Source organism: Phycodurus eques, chromosome 19, assembly GCF_024500275.1.
Source record: "Phycodurus eques isolate BA_2022a chromosome 19, UOR_Pequ_1.1, whole genome shotgun sequence".
In the NCBI taxonomy this organism is placed as follows: Eukaryota; Metazoa; Chordata; class Actinopteri; order Syngnathiformes; family Syngnathidae; genus Phycodurus; species Phycodurus eques.
The window spans coordinates 4373881-4389176 of NC_084543.1; the positions used below are offsets into that span (position 1 = coordinate 4373881).

A 15296-nucleotide genomic window follows, 5' to 3' on the forward strand; every position below is an offset into this window, starting at 1 on the left:
AATTTGAATTCATCGCATATCTGGTTAGGAAAACATTTTCAAAACAAAATGGCGCGACAGGCATATCTAGCCTCTTCATTTCTATACGTATGTGTTCATGTTCAGCTGCTATTTCACTGCCACTATTGGACTCACGTTGCCTTAGCGTCGTAAATACGTACATATTGTCGTTATTTTTTGATAAAATCAAAGTGTTATTGTACGCTGCTGCTACCCAATCGCTACTTAAAAAACAGAATTTCCCCATTGTGGGACGAATATACCATATAGCTGCATAATTTAATTAAATAAAAATGCTTTTATGAAGATAATGTTTCTCAACTCTTTCAGACAGGTTTTTTAACAGTGTTTATTTAGCTGAACATTATGGGTAGAGATCAACTTCAGTGAGTAATTAACAGCCCCCTAAAATGTTTACAATTGCCTATGTAAATATTTGAAACTAAATATACCACAAATGATCCTAAAACAGTTTTAAACTCATCTTATAAAATTACCTTTTACATTTACATCTCTTACAATTGATTTGATTTTGACAAAATGAACCCTAAGTGCGTGTTTATATGTGACAAAGAATCTCTGTGACAACCCAGGCTGAACTTAGCTCCTCCCCGACATATAAAGCTTGTCTCTCTTAGTCAACATGTACCACTTCAAGATACTTCCTTGGACCAACTGTACTACTTTGCTATTTAGATGGGATTTTGGCACCATTTCAGTGACTAACGGAGGATTAAAACATTTTAAGTTTATAGGCGCATTTGCAATTGTAAATTATCTTTAGTAGGTTTTTTTCATACAACATTTGCATTGGATCTCATTAGGTTTTACAGGTTTGATAAAATAAAGATAAATGTGGACTTGTTATAATTGATAAACCATGTTATGGTGACACATGCAAGTGTGTGTTTGAGTCATACAAAGTTCCTCCTTCTCATCACTGCCGTCTCCACAGTCGTCCTTCTGGTTGCAGAGCAGGCCAGAGTAGACACAGTAGCCGTTGGCACAGCGGAATCGAGACGGCATCTCACATGTGATGTTCACTGTTCAAAATAACACGCATGCCGTACGTTATATTGTTCTGCTAATACTGTTTGCTACGCCATTGAAAATCTCACGGCATAAAGTAAGTTGTTCGTCAGATCGGTCCCCGCAGTCATCCGTGCCGTCGCACACCCAGGCCATGTTCAGACACAGATGGTTGGCGCACTCGAATTGGCCCTGAGGGCACCATCGGCCTCCTGGGTAACGAGTGGCTAAGAGAGCGATAGGCATCATTCAAACTGTTTAGACACATCGCAACAAGCCGTGATGCAAATTATACAATGGAAATTATGATACACTTTACTCACATAAAACAATGCATGAAATGACTTTAGGGTGTTTACTTACGACAGCTGGTCTCATCTGATAGATCTTGACAGTCAGGGCGTCCGTCACACTGCAGCACAGCGGGGACGCAATGGCCCGAGTCGCACTGGAATGTGCCTGGACGACACGTCTGCAACTCTGGAAGAGAAAAGGGTATGGTACATGAACTAAAGTATTGGGACACCGGGCCATTAAACCTAAACTGTGTATGCACCTGGTGCCATTCATACAAGAGAATTGTGTTCAACTAAATAGGCCTAAATTTATGAGTGAATTGTATTGTAAACCTTTTATGTCCAAATATGGTCAATTTCATATTTTTTCACAAATAGATGTTGGTACATAACAGTAAACGATCGCAATATAAGGTATAACACCAACTTGAACAATGCAGTGTTTGATAACTCAAGAAAGATGGCCCTTTTTGATTACTTGAAAAGTATTGAGTTTTAGAGATGCAAAGATTCTGCCTGACAGCGAGGATATATATACTTTTTGTGATATTTTTGTTTGTAGATTATGTGATTTTTCTAATGTGAAATATGTGCCTTGGCGTAGTAAACGTTGGGAAATGCTGAACTGAAGGGTCACAGTGCTTCTGTCCACATAACTTTCTATATTCTGTGTGACAGAACGCTTCGATGAGGTGATGCTCACCGCAGTCTCGCTCGTCCGAGTTGTCCCCACAATCGTTGTCATGGTCACACACCCACTTCCCGGGGATGCACTGTGCATTGTCGCATCGGAACTCGCTCTCTGAGCAGGGCCTCGGCTCTAGAAAGAGCAGTCGGCAGAGTCGCGGCTGCAATTTAGCTGAAATTCTATCGAAAAACCAATACCAGATAATTCTACAAATGTCACGTACGGCAGTTCCTCTCGTCCGAGCCGTCGCCGCAGTCGTTGCTCCCGTCGCACTTCCAGCGAATGGGGACGCAGCGATGGTTGTCGCAACGGAAATCGCCCAGGGGGTCGCATGTCACCTCCTCTGTTGGGAAGACAATATAAAAAAAAAAAGAATTAGAGCAAAGGAGATGACCACCAAACCCAGGATATTTGTACACACTACGGAGTTGCAGTACTGACCGCAGCCTTGCTCGTCGCTGTTGTCGATGCAGTCGTTGGTGCCGTCGCATCGGGCCCACTGAGGAATGCAGCGGTAGTTCGTTTTGCAGGAGAACTCAGTTTCGTCGCACTTGTAGTCTGGGCCCACTGGGAGGGGGAGATAAGATGTGTGGTTGGAGAAAGGAGCAAAGGGAGTATTTCTATGCTCACACTGGCCACAAGATTAGGTACACCTGCACACTCTTAATGGAGTGATTCCCAACTGCTGTGTCATGAGCTATCATCAAGAAATTATTTCCTTTTTTTTTCCGCGATAATACTCGCATTTGATCGAAACAAGGTGTGACTTTAACATTTTAATTAACGGCACCATTTTTTACCTCTAGGTGACAATTATCAGTTAGAATCATCTGAGTGCAGGGGTACCTGTGTGTGTAAATTTTCCTTATCGGTCTCACTCACTGCAGGTGTCGTAAGGCTCATCGGATCCGTCGCCACAGTCATCCTGCGCGTCGCACACGTAGCTCGACGGAAGACAGTTCCCATTGGCGCACTGGAACTGTCCCGGTCGGCAAGTCTTCTGGGCGCAGGTTTCGGCGTCCTCGTCGCTGCCGTCTGAGCAGTCCTTCGAGCCGTCACAGTGCCACGACATGGGGATGCACATCTTATTCTTGCACTGGAACTGGTTGTCCTCGCATCGATGGTCACCTAAAGCGACAACATGTTGTTTGCCTTCTGATCCAAAAAGTCAGATAACCATACAAAGTGCAAGTCCCCGTACTGCAGAGAGCGGCGTCTTCGTCGGAACCGTCGGGACAGTCCGGGTGAGCATCACAGAGGAAGCCGGGATATGTGCAGTTTCCATCTTGACACTGGAAGCGGCCGATGGGACAATGGCGGGGCGGGCAGGTTTGGGGTTCATCTGAGCCATCCCCGCAGTCTGACTGGCCGTCACACTTCCACCATATTGGAATGCATCTGCAGTTAAGTGATAGATGAATGAATGAAGATCTTTTGGACTGTGTTGACATTATAAAGCTACAACATCAAGGACACTTTTCCAACCTCTCATTGTCCCCACAGCGGAACTGGGTGCTGGAACAGTCTGCAACACATTGGATCTTGAAGCCCAAAGAAATTCCAATAAAGTGATCCGGGCACTCGCAGGTGGCGCTCTGCCCACCCGGCGCAATCAGACACAGATGACTGCAGGTCAGGCTGTGGGACGAGCATGGGTTTTCACCTGAAAGAAATATTGAGATTTGCCACTGCAGTCCAGTTAGAAAAAACATTCATGCAGTGATTCCCAACCACTATGCCAAAAGAGATCATCAGGTGTCCAAAAATAACTATTTAAGCTCTCTGTGTCTTTCTTTCTTCAATTCCTGCAAGCATACCAGTGTAGAGTTCAACTAAACAGGCCCAGACTTCACACAGAGTGAGTACTGTATATTTCTAAGTAAAGTGAAATGAGATCATCACTATTTCAGAACATTGTTTTGTGACATTTTTGTCTGCTGGAGATTTTTCTAATGTAAACTACCGGTATGTGCCTTGGCTCAATAAATATTGGGAAACACTGTGTGTACAAATACAAAGTGTCCTACTTCGTGGTTGCCTGTAGGGGTGGCACACATGAAGGTCATACGGTCGGTGGGTGTTATTGCCCATGACCAAGCGTCCTTCACCGGTGTACTTGTGGGCCTTTTCCACATTGTGTGTGTTCCAGTCTGTCCAGTAGACCGAGTCCTCAAAGAGGGACACTGCAAAGACATGTGGCAGTGTACCAGCTAGGGTCCGGTGTCGGTTTTTGCCATCCATGTCTGCAAAGCTGCAAAAGGTCGAGATCCTGCTGCATCAGATGTACAGTATGCTTAAGAGAAACAAGAAATCAATGTTAACTCACTCGAGAAAGTTAAGGTGGGCATCGGCAAAGAAAATGTTATTGGTAGTGTAGTCTATGGTCAGGGCGCTGGGCCACTCCAGCTTGGCTGTTATAATGGCGCTGACATTGCTTCCATCCATGCCTGCCCTGCCAATATACGGAGTGTCCGCCCAGTCGGTCCAGTACAACCACCTGGGACGGGCAACACAATATTTTTAAAACAGTATGTCCAGCGTCTCCAACATCGCTGCTGCTGCTGGGGTGTATTAATGTTAAATATTCGCATGTCTGTACCCGTATTTTGGGTTGACAGCCACAGCCCTCGGTCGGCTAACAGTGTAAGTGTAGTTTCCATCTGTGAAGTGGCCGGTAATCAGCCTCTTCATGTAGCGCCCATCCAGCTCCATCACATGAACAGAGCCATAGTAACCGTCGACCCAGTACAATTTCCTGTAGAACAAATTAACCAGTTTAGCTTGACAGATTTAGTAGTATTTGATTTTGTGTCTTTCACTTGTATCTTCTTAATTACAATATTTCCCAATACCTGTATTAAGCCAAGGTACATATTATATACAACATGTGGTATAATCACAATTAAACAATTTTAGCCAATCAGTAGTCTGAAGAAAGACATTTATGGAAAGGACAAAGAGGGAATTACAGTGGATATAAAATGTCTACACACTCTTGATTCTATAAAAACACTGCATACCACGGATGCACACATGCTGTAAGACATGACTAAAAAAGATGATAGGAAAAGTCAGCTGAACTTTTTCTTAGTTTGGAAGTGATTGGTTAATTCTGAACACAGCCACATCCCCAGTGTGCACACTTGTGCAACCACATTATCTCAGTTGTTTATTTTTACTTCCCCCTCAAAATGTTCTTTTTTCCCCCCAATTGAGTTTTACAGGTTATAATAATGGTAAAAAAAAAAAAAAAAAGTTAGGAAAGTATTTATCTTGTACTCATTTTTTTATATCACACAAATCTGGGATTTCAACAAGGGTGTGAAGACTTTTTGTATCCACATGTGTGGAGTGAAGTCACGCTACTCCTCGTCAAATAAAAATAAGTGTACCCGGGAGTGTTTACACACCTGCCCACCCAGTCGAGCGCCAGGCCCTCCGCTCCGAGGATGTCGTTTTCCACCAGCACCTCTCTGTCGTGCCCATCAAAACGCATCCTCTCAATCTTCCCCACTCCCGCATCAAGCCAATAAAGCCTTTTCTCGGAATAGTCGAAATCCAACGCCACCACGTTGGAGAACCCCTGCAGCACTATGCTCAGCTGGGATCCGTCAGTGGTCAGGTTGCGGATGTAGTAGCGATTGGTGTACAGCAGGTACGGGTTGATGCCGCTGTTGTGACGACAGGTGCGCCCGTCAGGTTCCCGCAGGTACCCCGGTGCGCATTTGCAGTGATAGGAGCCGACGGTGTTCTCGCAGATCTGGCTGCAGACGGGAGGAGTGCTGAGACACTCGTTGAGGTCCTCGCAGGCTTTGCCGTCGGCCATGAGCTTATAGCCGGGGTTGCAGGAGCAGAAGTAACCGGTGAGCGTGTCGGTGCACACCTGGGCACACTGGTGGACCGAAGGGTTGCGGCACTCATTGATCCCTAAATAAAGAGAAAGATTTACAGTTGGCTTTTGTTGTTGCACAAACAATTACACAGATGTATACACATTTGAATGAAATTCAGTTTCAACTTCCTTGGCAGTTTTCCAACATTCCAGTTTTTGGAATGCAGCATTAGACAGTAGGCCTGTCACGACTGAATTTTTTTTAGAATCAATTATGCTATCCACCAATTTGATGGCCGATAAATCGATTAATTGTGACACCTCTATTAGACATGTTTTCTTTGAGTGTGGTTTTCTCACCACAGCCTTTTTCGTCACTGTTGTCCTGGCAGTCCTTCACCCCGTTGCACACGTTCTTCACGTCGATGCACTCGCCCGTCTTGCACATGTACTGCTGAGGTGCACATGTGGGCTGCGGCGTCACGCACAAGCTGGCCGCTTCGTCGGACCCGTCCAGGCAGTCGTTCTCTCCGTCGCAGGTGTAAGCGGAGTAGATGCAGGCCCCGTTGCTACAGGTGAATTGGTTGCTGCTGCATGTGTCGTAAGTGCAGCCCAGCTCATCGCTGCCATCCCCGCAGTCGTTCACGCGGTCGCAGCTGAGGAGGATGTGTAAGATTTTGTCAATTCCTCCTCTGCAATGCACTCGAAAATTTGACATCCGTTATAGTGTAACTTTTTTCAGATGTGATTCCTTGGCCAAATAAAGGTTAGGAAACACAGTTCTACTCACTGATAGGGGAGGTAGATGCAAAGGCCATTGGAGCAGGCAAACTCATTCATGTGGCAGGTGCGATTGGGGCAGTTGTGGAGCTCATCAGCTGCGTCGACGCAGTCTTTGTCACCGTCACACACATAGTTTAAGGACACACAGCGCGGGTGACCAGGAAGCCAGGTTGGACAGGTGAACTGGTTAGAGCTGCATGTACGCTGGCCTGCGCCAAACACAGCACGCAAAAGGCTGAACTTGATATCATGAAATAAAGTGGATCAGGAGGTTTTAATTAAGATAACCTGTAACCTGGGCTGCAAATAACAACAATTTTTATCATCAATTAATCTGTCAATTATTTTTGGATTCATCGATTAATCGGATTTGAAAAAATAATAATTCAAAATTTCCATATCTTTATGAAAGAAAACAGGACATTATTTCATATTGACAGTGCAGAAAATGAACACCCTTATATCGATTAGGAAGTAAAAGATACAAATAAAATAAGTAAAAGAAGATGTTTGGAATATATCTTATTTTGATGAATGCTATATTATTATAATAAATATCATTATTAATATTTACAGTTGAGAGGCTGAAATCTGACAATTTGGACAATTTTAAGTCAAACAAGGTTTTAAATGATTAATCGATTATTAAAAATGGTTATCAATTAACTTGATAATCAATTCGTTGTCGATTAATCAATCAATCGTTGCCCCCCTTACTTTTAAAATTTATAGTGCATTTTAGTTTTATTTAGCCGAAAGCCCAATACCAATTCTATATTCAATACATTGAATTGTGTAGAAATAAATGAGCCATTATAACTACAGAATTGCTCACTTTTACTTGGTATTGCCTGATGGTGTTTTTTTTTTATTTTTAAAATGTTTTTATTATGATTGCTCGGTGACTAATTCATGAATCTGTATAACAAAATTCAAGAGGAGCGTATAAGTCTACAACAGTGATCCAAATTAGGATTGTTTGACCTTGGTGGAAGTCTTTTCTCTGCGGTATGCCATTCTAGGATGTTTTATATATATATATATGTTTATTTTTTAATCAGAATAATTGTCGTATCTTAAAGGTTTAAACATCTGACCACACTGCAGCTCAGTAGCCTCATCACTGTTGTCCCAGCAGTCATTGTTGCCATCACAGACCATGTACTGAGGGATGCAGTTTCCATTGGTACATGTGAACTGGCTGACGCTACAAGTTTGCACATGATGCTCTGCAAAAGAACAGGAAGACAGGAAGAGTGCATTTCCAGTTTGATGGTGACAATATCATTCCTAAGCTATTTAAAGATTTAGGTTTATGGTAGCATTAACTTACCGCAGGTGGGAGGTTCATCAGTTCCATCATTGCAGTCTTTGAAGATGTCACACACCCAAGATTCAGGGATGCACTTCCCACCGTCACACTGGAACTTGTTAGGGGGGCACGTACGACCCGCTGTTGCAACAAAATCGAATTTTAGAGCCCAAGCAACAAACTCTCAGCAACAATGCATGGCAGACAAATGAGTTTACCGCAGAAGAGAGGATTCTCATCGCTGTTGTCACCGCAGTTGTTGTAGCCATCGCACAGATTGTTGGGATAGATGCAGATGTTGGTGTTCTCACATTTGACCTTGCCCGTGGGACATTGTCTGTCAGCTGGAAAGGGAAAACAGGAGCAGAAATTTAATGGCAGGTTCATACGTTACACAGTCATAATGTTCTACTGTAATGTGGGGAATTTCCATTACTTAAGTTGCCCTATTTATCTTCATACTGTACTATTGTATCGCGTGTACATTGTCTGATGAAATACGATTTGGTGATCACGGAACAAATTACACTCGTATCTCAAGGCACCACTGTAAAGGAAGCAATTGACTCACGGCAGTTGATTTCATCCGAGGTGGCGTTGTCGCGGCAGTCGTTGTAGCCGTCACAAACAAAGGCCGCGTTGATGCAGCGTCCGTTATCGCAGGTGAACTCCGAGTCGGGGTTGCAGGTGGGGAAGGGGCAGCCCCGTTCGTCGCTGTTGTCGCCGCAGTCGTCCGTGTAGTCACAGGCATAGTTGAGAGGTATGCAGCGGCCATTGTCGCAGGTGAACTGATTACCCGAGCAAGTGTGGAATGCTGCGCGGAAGGACAGAGTAACACGTTCTCAAAATGGGTTGTCTTGGTTTTTCCTCATTGGTACTTTGTTACTGTACTTAAGTAGATTTTTAAGGTATCTGTACTTAAGGATTTATTTTTCTGACGACTTGTTTCTTTTACTATAAATTTGAAAACAGTTATCTGTATTTTGTACTCCTTAGTTTGTCAAAATGCTTGTTACTTATTGTCATGAGCTAATGTTGCATGTTAGTTAGCAAAGCTATGGGAACATCCCTCACCACACACTCTCTCCAACTCATCCGTGTCATCCCTACAGTCGTCGTAGCCGTCACATTTCCAGCTAGCCCTGATGCAGTTTCCGTTGAGACACGTGAACTGTTCGGCTTGGCATCGCTTTCCGTTGTCTTGGATGCAGTCCTTGCCGTTATTGGCCAGGTACCACTTCCCTTGATGGGGACACTGGCACTCTGGTCCCGATGGGCCTGTTGGAGAATTCAAGTTTAATTCATTTATTTTTTTTCTATTCAACTACAGATTGGGTGAGTGAAATGCTTGATGCTTACCAGGTACACACACATGACTACAGCCTCCGTTGAACTGCAGGCAGGAGCTGGAGCAGCTCTCCTGCTTGGACGCGGCATAGACGTGAATATCATTTGGCCGGTACTGAAGGTCCTGGCCCAGCACTAAAACGCCAGAACCGTCATCTTTTCCAGCCCTGAAGACAGCCCGTTCCGTCCAGTCGGTCCAGAAGATGTCCTGTTGAAAGACAGTCATGGCAAAGGGGTACTGGACCCCCAACAGGATTACTTCTCTGTTTGCGCCTGTCAGGGTGGACCGCTCGATTTTGTCTCTGATGGAAGAAGAAATATGAAAAGTAAATACTTGAGAAAATATGAAAGTTGGTCTTGGATTGAATATTAAAGTGAACATACTGTGAGGCGTCAGCCCAGTATAGCATCCTCTCTACAAAGTCAATAGCCAAGCCATTGGGTGTGGACAAGCTGCTGTTAATGATGGGAGTTCGGAAATTCCCGCCGAGCGTGGCTCTTTCGATCTTGGCGGGGCTGTTCCAGTCAGTCCAATACAAGTAACTGGACAGGCAACAGAGCGTCATCATTATTGACATAATCATAATCTTCAGAGATTTTCTGTTGAAATTTAAGAATTCACCCGTAGCAAGGGTCGACTACGATGCCTCTGGGACGGTTTGCGTGGGCGATGATTGTGCGGTTCATCCCGTCCAAGCCGATTGACTGCACATTCTTGCGATGGTAGTCGGTGAAGTAGAGACGTTTGTTAACCCAGTCATACGCCAAGCCTTCAGGGTCATCCAAATCTGACAGGAAATTGAGTCGAAAGAGCAATACAATGTTAAGATTTCTTAACATCTGAGAAAAATTCTAATGATTTAAATTCAGTTTCTGGTGGCACATATTTCAGCCCGTACATTCAGTGTTATACTCACTTGAAGCAATGATGGTGGGTGCGCTACTGGCGGAAGTGGTGGTGATGTAGCCAATCCTGCTCCTGCCTAACCCCATGTACTGGGTGAAGAAAACACGCCTCCCCTTGGAGTCAAAATCCAACCCCATCAAGTTGTACCCCAGGTTAAATGTCGGGAAAGGACTGCTGTGATCCTGGGGGTCGAGCCTCATACTGTTCAGTGTGTAGTCTGTGGTGAAAACTAGAAAATCATCTTGTCTGTAACCACAGGTTACTCCATTGTTGAGGAGTGACCCATGGGCACAGGCACATTTTGGATGGTCCTGGTCTGGTATAGCGAAGCAGAGTTGCTGGCAGCGCCCATTGTCCTCGTGGCATGGATTGAAGCCCACCTGGTGGGCCGCTAAAGGTTGGACATGAGGATCAAAGATGGCGACATCCGACGCACCATCAAGATTGTCTCGGATTACCTGATAAATCAGACGTGTTAGTTCAACTCCTGAGTACGACTTTTTTTTAACTCCACATTTTGTGTTTATTGCTCACCTCTGTCTGGTTAAGGTTGCCTGGCTCTTTACTGGCCTGTAAAAGCTTCCCAAGTCTTTTATCCACCCACAGCATGACGTTTCCTAGTATAGCGACCCCAGTGGGAGACGGATAGCGACTCCCGTACCGGATTATCTGCCTCTGTGAACCGTCTGCAGCCATCCGCGAGATCATGTCCAGAACATCGTCCGTCCAATAGAGGAAGTCGTTGGTGTAATCAACAGTGAGGCCACGAGGAGACAACAGACTCTCAGATGCCAGCACGGTGCGGTTTGTGCCGTCCAGCAGCGTGCGCTCTATTTTGGGCGTCTGGCTACCATCGGTCCAGAAAAGGTAGCGCTGCTTGGGGTTGACGGCCAGGTCGCGGGGCCTGTCCTGGGAAGACTTGAGGAGAATCAGTCGGTATGAGGTGTTGATGGCCAGCACTTCCAGGAAGGTCTCACTCTCAAAGGCGTTGGTAAAGTACAAGTTGTCTACGGACATTAAGAAAGCTGGGGTTAGAAACACAAAATGGGACTGACGATATGACGACAGTAAACCTCCGCTATATTGAGACGGAGCCCTGCCGCAAACAGCGAAAAACCACAAATAATTGATGCCCCCCTAAAATGTTTTAAATCACCTGTATTCATAATTTAAACTAAATTTACCACAAACTCTGATCTCAAAACATGTTAATAAAATTTCAAACATTTTAAAATATCACCAGAAATGATTTGATTTAAAAAACAAAATAAATGCACCAGAAGTGCGCATGTACATGCTGCGAAGACTCTCCACAATTTCCACTAACAACACAGGCTAAAGGTAGCTCCTCCCAGACAGACAAAGCTCTCCTCTCGAGATGTATCACTTTAACATACTTCCTTGACATCAATTACTAGTTTCCTATTTAGCCAAAGCTTTGGCGTCACCTTGTTGCATCTTAGGGTGTTACAGAAAGAGCAAAAAAACTGTGAATAGAAGAAAGAAGAGAAGAAAAAAAAAACGGAATAAGGTTAGTTTCATACTGGAAACCCAGTCCACTGCAAGACCCTGGATGCCTCCTCTACCAATACCACCGGAGACCACCCTTTGGTAGTATGATCCATCTGTTTTAGCTCCTGTAGATGCCTTTAAAGGAGGTGGAGGTGCTGTTGTCAATCCAGTAGATGTAGCCAGATTCTATGTGGAGGCCTAAGCTCTCCTTAATGTTGGAAGCTGCAAAAACAAAAGTTGACCTGATATACTCAACAATTCACAAACATGGCATAGAAATCTGTCTCAAGCAGCACAAAGTGCAACAGTAAGAAGCCAACCTACATCCACCGATGGGCACCATCGCCTCAGAATGATCCGAGCTGTTGATGTGGAAGCCGCGGATGTACTTGGGCATGGAGACGACGGCAAAAGAGTCAAACTCTTCGCAACGAGAGCCGTCCGGAGACGGGTGAAAGCCTATGGTGCAGGCACAGGTCCTTTGGTTGTTGGGTTTGGGCAGACAGAGGTGAGGACAGCCACCGTTGTTGGAGCTGCAAGCGTTCGCGGTCCCGACTGAGTCTAAAGTACACACAAACAACAGGGAGCTGTGGGGGGTGGATATTAGGTAGATTACAGCCTCCCCCCCCCACCCTCTAACAAGGTTTGCATCACTGTGTGTTAAAGTTGAAATTACCTTCTGCACAATGTAAACAGTGATTAAATATGAATCCACATACTGTCTCTGGCGTGCACTTTGATGGCCCGCAGTTGGGACAGGCCACTCCTCATCACCACCATATTGGCGCCCGTCTCTTTGTCTACCCTCTCAATGACCTGATAGTCTAAGTCGGTGTAATAGAGATGGCTCTGGTAGATAGTCAACCCCCACGGGTGAGACAGGCCACTGACCACTGTCACCCGACTCGCCCCGTCCATGGTGCCGCTCTCGATCTAAAATAATAATAAGGATGTTAGGACAACCACACACAATCGATTAAGTTTGTATATTAAACGTGCATTATGGACATACCACTCCTGAGCCTGACACCCCCCAGTAAAGTTTCCTGGTGGAAATATCAGCAGCGATGTAGCCTACATTTGCCAGGTTGCCTGTGTAGAGGTTTGTGAGGTTGCTCCCATCCATGTCAGCGCTGCCAACTTTTGGAGGAACCCCGTTATTGGATCCTTTGTCCGTCCAGAATAATTTCCTGTGGAGGTGGAAAAAAAACAACAATTTTCGTCTTATTGTTTCATCCACATCGTTACATTCAATTAGGAAATACAGTAGACGATTTACCCTCTGGTTGGATCTACGGCTATTCCGACAGGATTTCCGACGCTTTCTGGTTTCCCAGTAGAGGTGATGAGGGTTTTGTGATAGTGCTGAATTCCATCAACACGGATAACCTGAACGAAGGGTTTTGTTTTAATATTTACATGCACAAATATTCAAAAACAACAAAAAGTCAACATTGGGAATAAAAATCAGACTCAGCAGTACAGGACTGGTTTTAAAATTCACATTATTGTATGCTCTCCCAATAAGTTTAGTGAGATATGTTTTGACCCTTCATACCTCTATGGATTTAGCAGTGGGGTTATTATAATACATTATTCGGCTTATCCAATCAAAAGCCAGACCAGACGGCGCGCCCATGAGAGCAGCTGGAGCAAACGGAGACCTGTTGGTGCCATTGGTGTGCACTCGCCATATAGAACCCTGGCAAAAGCAAAGGTAAATGTAACCTCACAAACAACTAGCAGGGCTGGCACAGTGAAATGTCATTTTGAAGTTATTGTGCAAAAATGTCTATCAACAAGCCTGTGCTAGCTGATGAAATGTCGAAAGTCTTTCGGATTTAATTTAGCATGTCCACTCACTGAGGACTCAACCCAGTAGACAAACTGATCCCGGTCATCAAAGTCAATGTCCTGCCCCTGACGGATGCCTGACACGGGTGCCATCGCGTTGTTGGAGGGGTCGGCTGGGTCAAGAGGGATCCCGAAAAGCACTGAATCTCTTCCCACCATCAAGAAGGGTGTTTCATCTAAAATAGGAGTAAAAATGGAGATTATTTTCATACAAAGTGGAGCAGACTGTAAATAGCTGTAATAGTAAATAGCTTAAAAATAAATAAATAAAAATAAAAAATAAAACTTTACCTTTGGTGCAGGTGCGTTTATCGTCATCCAATTTCCATCCAGACTGGCAGTGGCAGGTGTAATATCTTGGCCTGAAGCCCGACAGCAGGCACAGTTGACTGCACAGATGTTCTTTGCATGGATTAAGGCCTGCGTACACAACCACCGTTTGACCTTCAACAAACTCTGTCGGACACTTGACACACAGTTGGATACAATACTAAATATGGCTGAAAGTACTTAGACAATCAATTAAATAACCAGTCAGGGGTTGGATGAAGTTGATGATGATTTGAAAACACTCATTTTACAACATTAGCCTTAAAAATAAATGGTTTAGAGGTGATTTTAGTAGGAACAAATGCACCTGATGTGTGTGTGTACATGCACGTGTGGCGACGGCTCTCCTAACTTCCACTAACCACCCAGGCTAAACTTAGGTCGTCCCCGACATATACAGCTTGTCTCTCAGTCGAGATGCATCACTTCACCATACTTCCTTGAGACTAATTCATACTTATACAGGGCTTTGGCCCCATCTTGAGCTATCCTAGAGCGTTATAGAAAGAGCACCAAAAAAACAAAATGGATCAATTCATGAATAGTAAACTACTACTAGTGGTCACCTGAGGGCTGTTTAATGGGATGGTCCATAACAATGCCCATGGGCTGGTGCACACTGATCATCACCGTGGTGACGTTGCCACCGTGGAACTTGTTCGTCCTCATCACTTTACTGGTGTAGCGCTCCGACCAGTAGATGTTGTCCTCGAAGACGGTCATGCCGTGCGGGTGCTGGAGAACCTGCAGGCCAAGAAAGTTTTACTGGGATCCCGATTCTGTCCGGGTTATGATTTGATTAAAATTTAACATACCATGTCGCTCGCCATTACTTGATGGCGGTTTTTCCCATCATAGTCACAGTAGTCGATATATTTGAGGTAAGCGTCTGCAAAGTAGACCCTGCGTGTGGTGTAGTCCAGCGCCAAGCCATTGGGCCAGTATATCTTTGTACTGACAATGACTTCTCTCATGGTTCCATCCATGAAGGCTCGCTCGACCCTCGGATTCTGACCCCAATCCGACCAGAACATCATGTTGGTACTGTGAGGGGTGACCAGAAAAAAGTTAATTAATTACTCAATCAACTAAATCAGCCAACTCAGTGCTTGCTTACTGGTTGCGAGGGTCTAAAACCAGGCCACGGGGGCTCGTAACGTTTTTGTTGAGTAGCACTTTTCGGAAGCGACCGTCCAGAGTGGACACCTCAATGTTCTCCAAGACGGAGTCGGTCCAATAAAGGTTTCTGCCTATCCAGTCCACCGCAATGCTCTCTGGCACCATCAAGCCACTTGAAAAAATCTGGAGCAACAAAGGCCGCACAATGAACACTGTCCATAACATGACTAGCGGATTGAATAAACACTTACATTTATTGTAAATCTACAGTTGCATTAACAATTGAA

The 15296-nt window shown here is 44.7% G+C and overlaps 1 protein-coding gene across 1 annotated transcript in view; it reads right to left on the bottom strand.

Annotated features, from left to right (window-relative positions):
- The window catches only part of lrp2b (low density lipoprotein receptor-related protein 2b), a 39094-nt gene that overhangs the window by 7053 nt on the left and 16745 nt on the right, over positions 1-15296 (bottom strand). The window contains 37 exon segments of the mRNA XM_061664008.1: positions 921-1043; positions 1119-1256; positions 1393-1509; positions 2029-2145; positions 2237-2356; positions 2455-2580; positions 2896-3141; positions 3215-3411; positions 3499-3676; positions 4041-4264; positions 4340-4510; positions 4613-4768; positions 5424-5940; positions 6206-6501; positions 6636-6837; positions 7726-7857; positions 7962-8081; positions 8159-8284; positions 8512-8754; positions 9015-9218; positions 9300-9589; positions 9672-9830; positions 9910-10075; positions 10205-10652; positions 10729-11201; positions 11739-11829; positions 11831-11928; positions 12031-12267; positions 12426-12639; positions 12719-12896; positions 12986-13095; positions 13265-13408; positions 13570-13736; positions 13852-13980; positions 14457-14634; positions 14706-14934; positions 15008-15192. Of these exon segments, the coding sequence (XP_061519992.1) occupies positions 921-1043; positions 1119-1256; positions 1393-1509; positions 2029-2145; positions 2237-2356; positions 2455-2580; positions 2896-3141; positions 3215-3411; positions 3499-3676; positions 4041-4264; positions 4340-4510; positions 4613-4768; positions 5424-5940; positions 6206-6501; positions 6636-6837; positions 7726-7857; positions 7962-8081; positions 8159-8284; positions 8512-8754; positions 9015-9218; positions 9300-9589; positions 9672-9830; positions 9910-10075; positions 10205-10652; positions 10729-11201; positions 11739-11829; positions 11831-11928; positions 12031-12267; positions 12426-12639; positions 12719-12896; positions 12986-13095; positions 13265-13408; positions 13570-13736; positions 13852-13980; positions 14457-14634; positions 14706-14934; positions 15008-15192 (7249 nt within the window).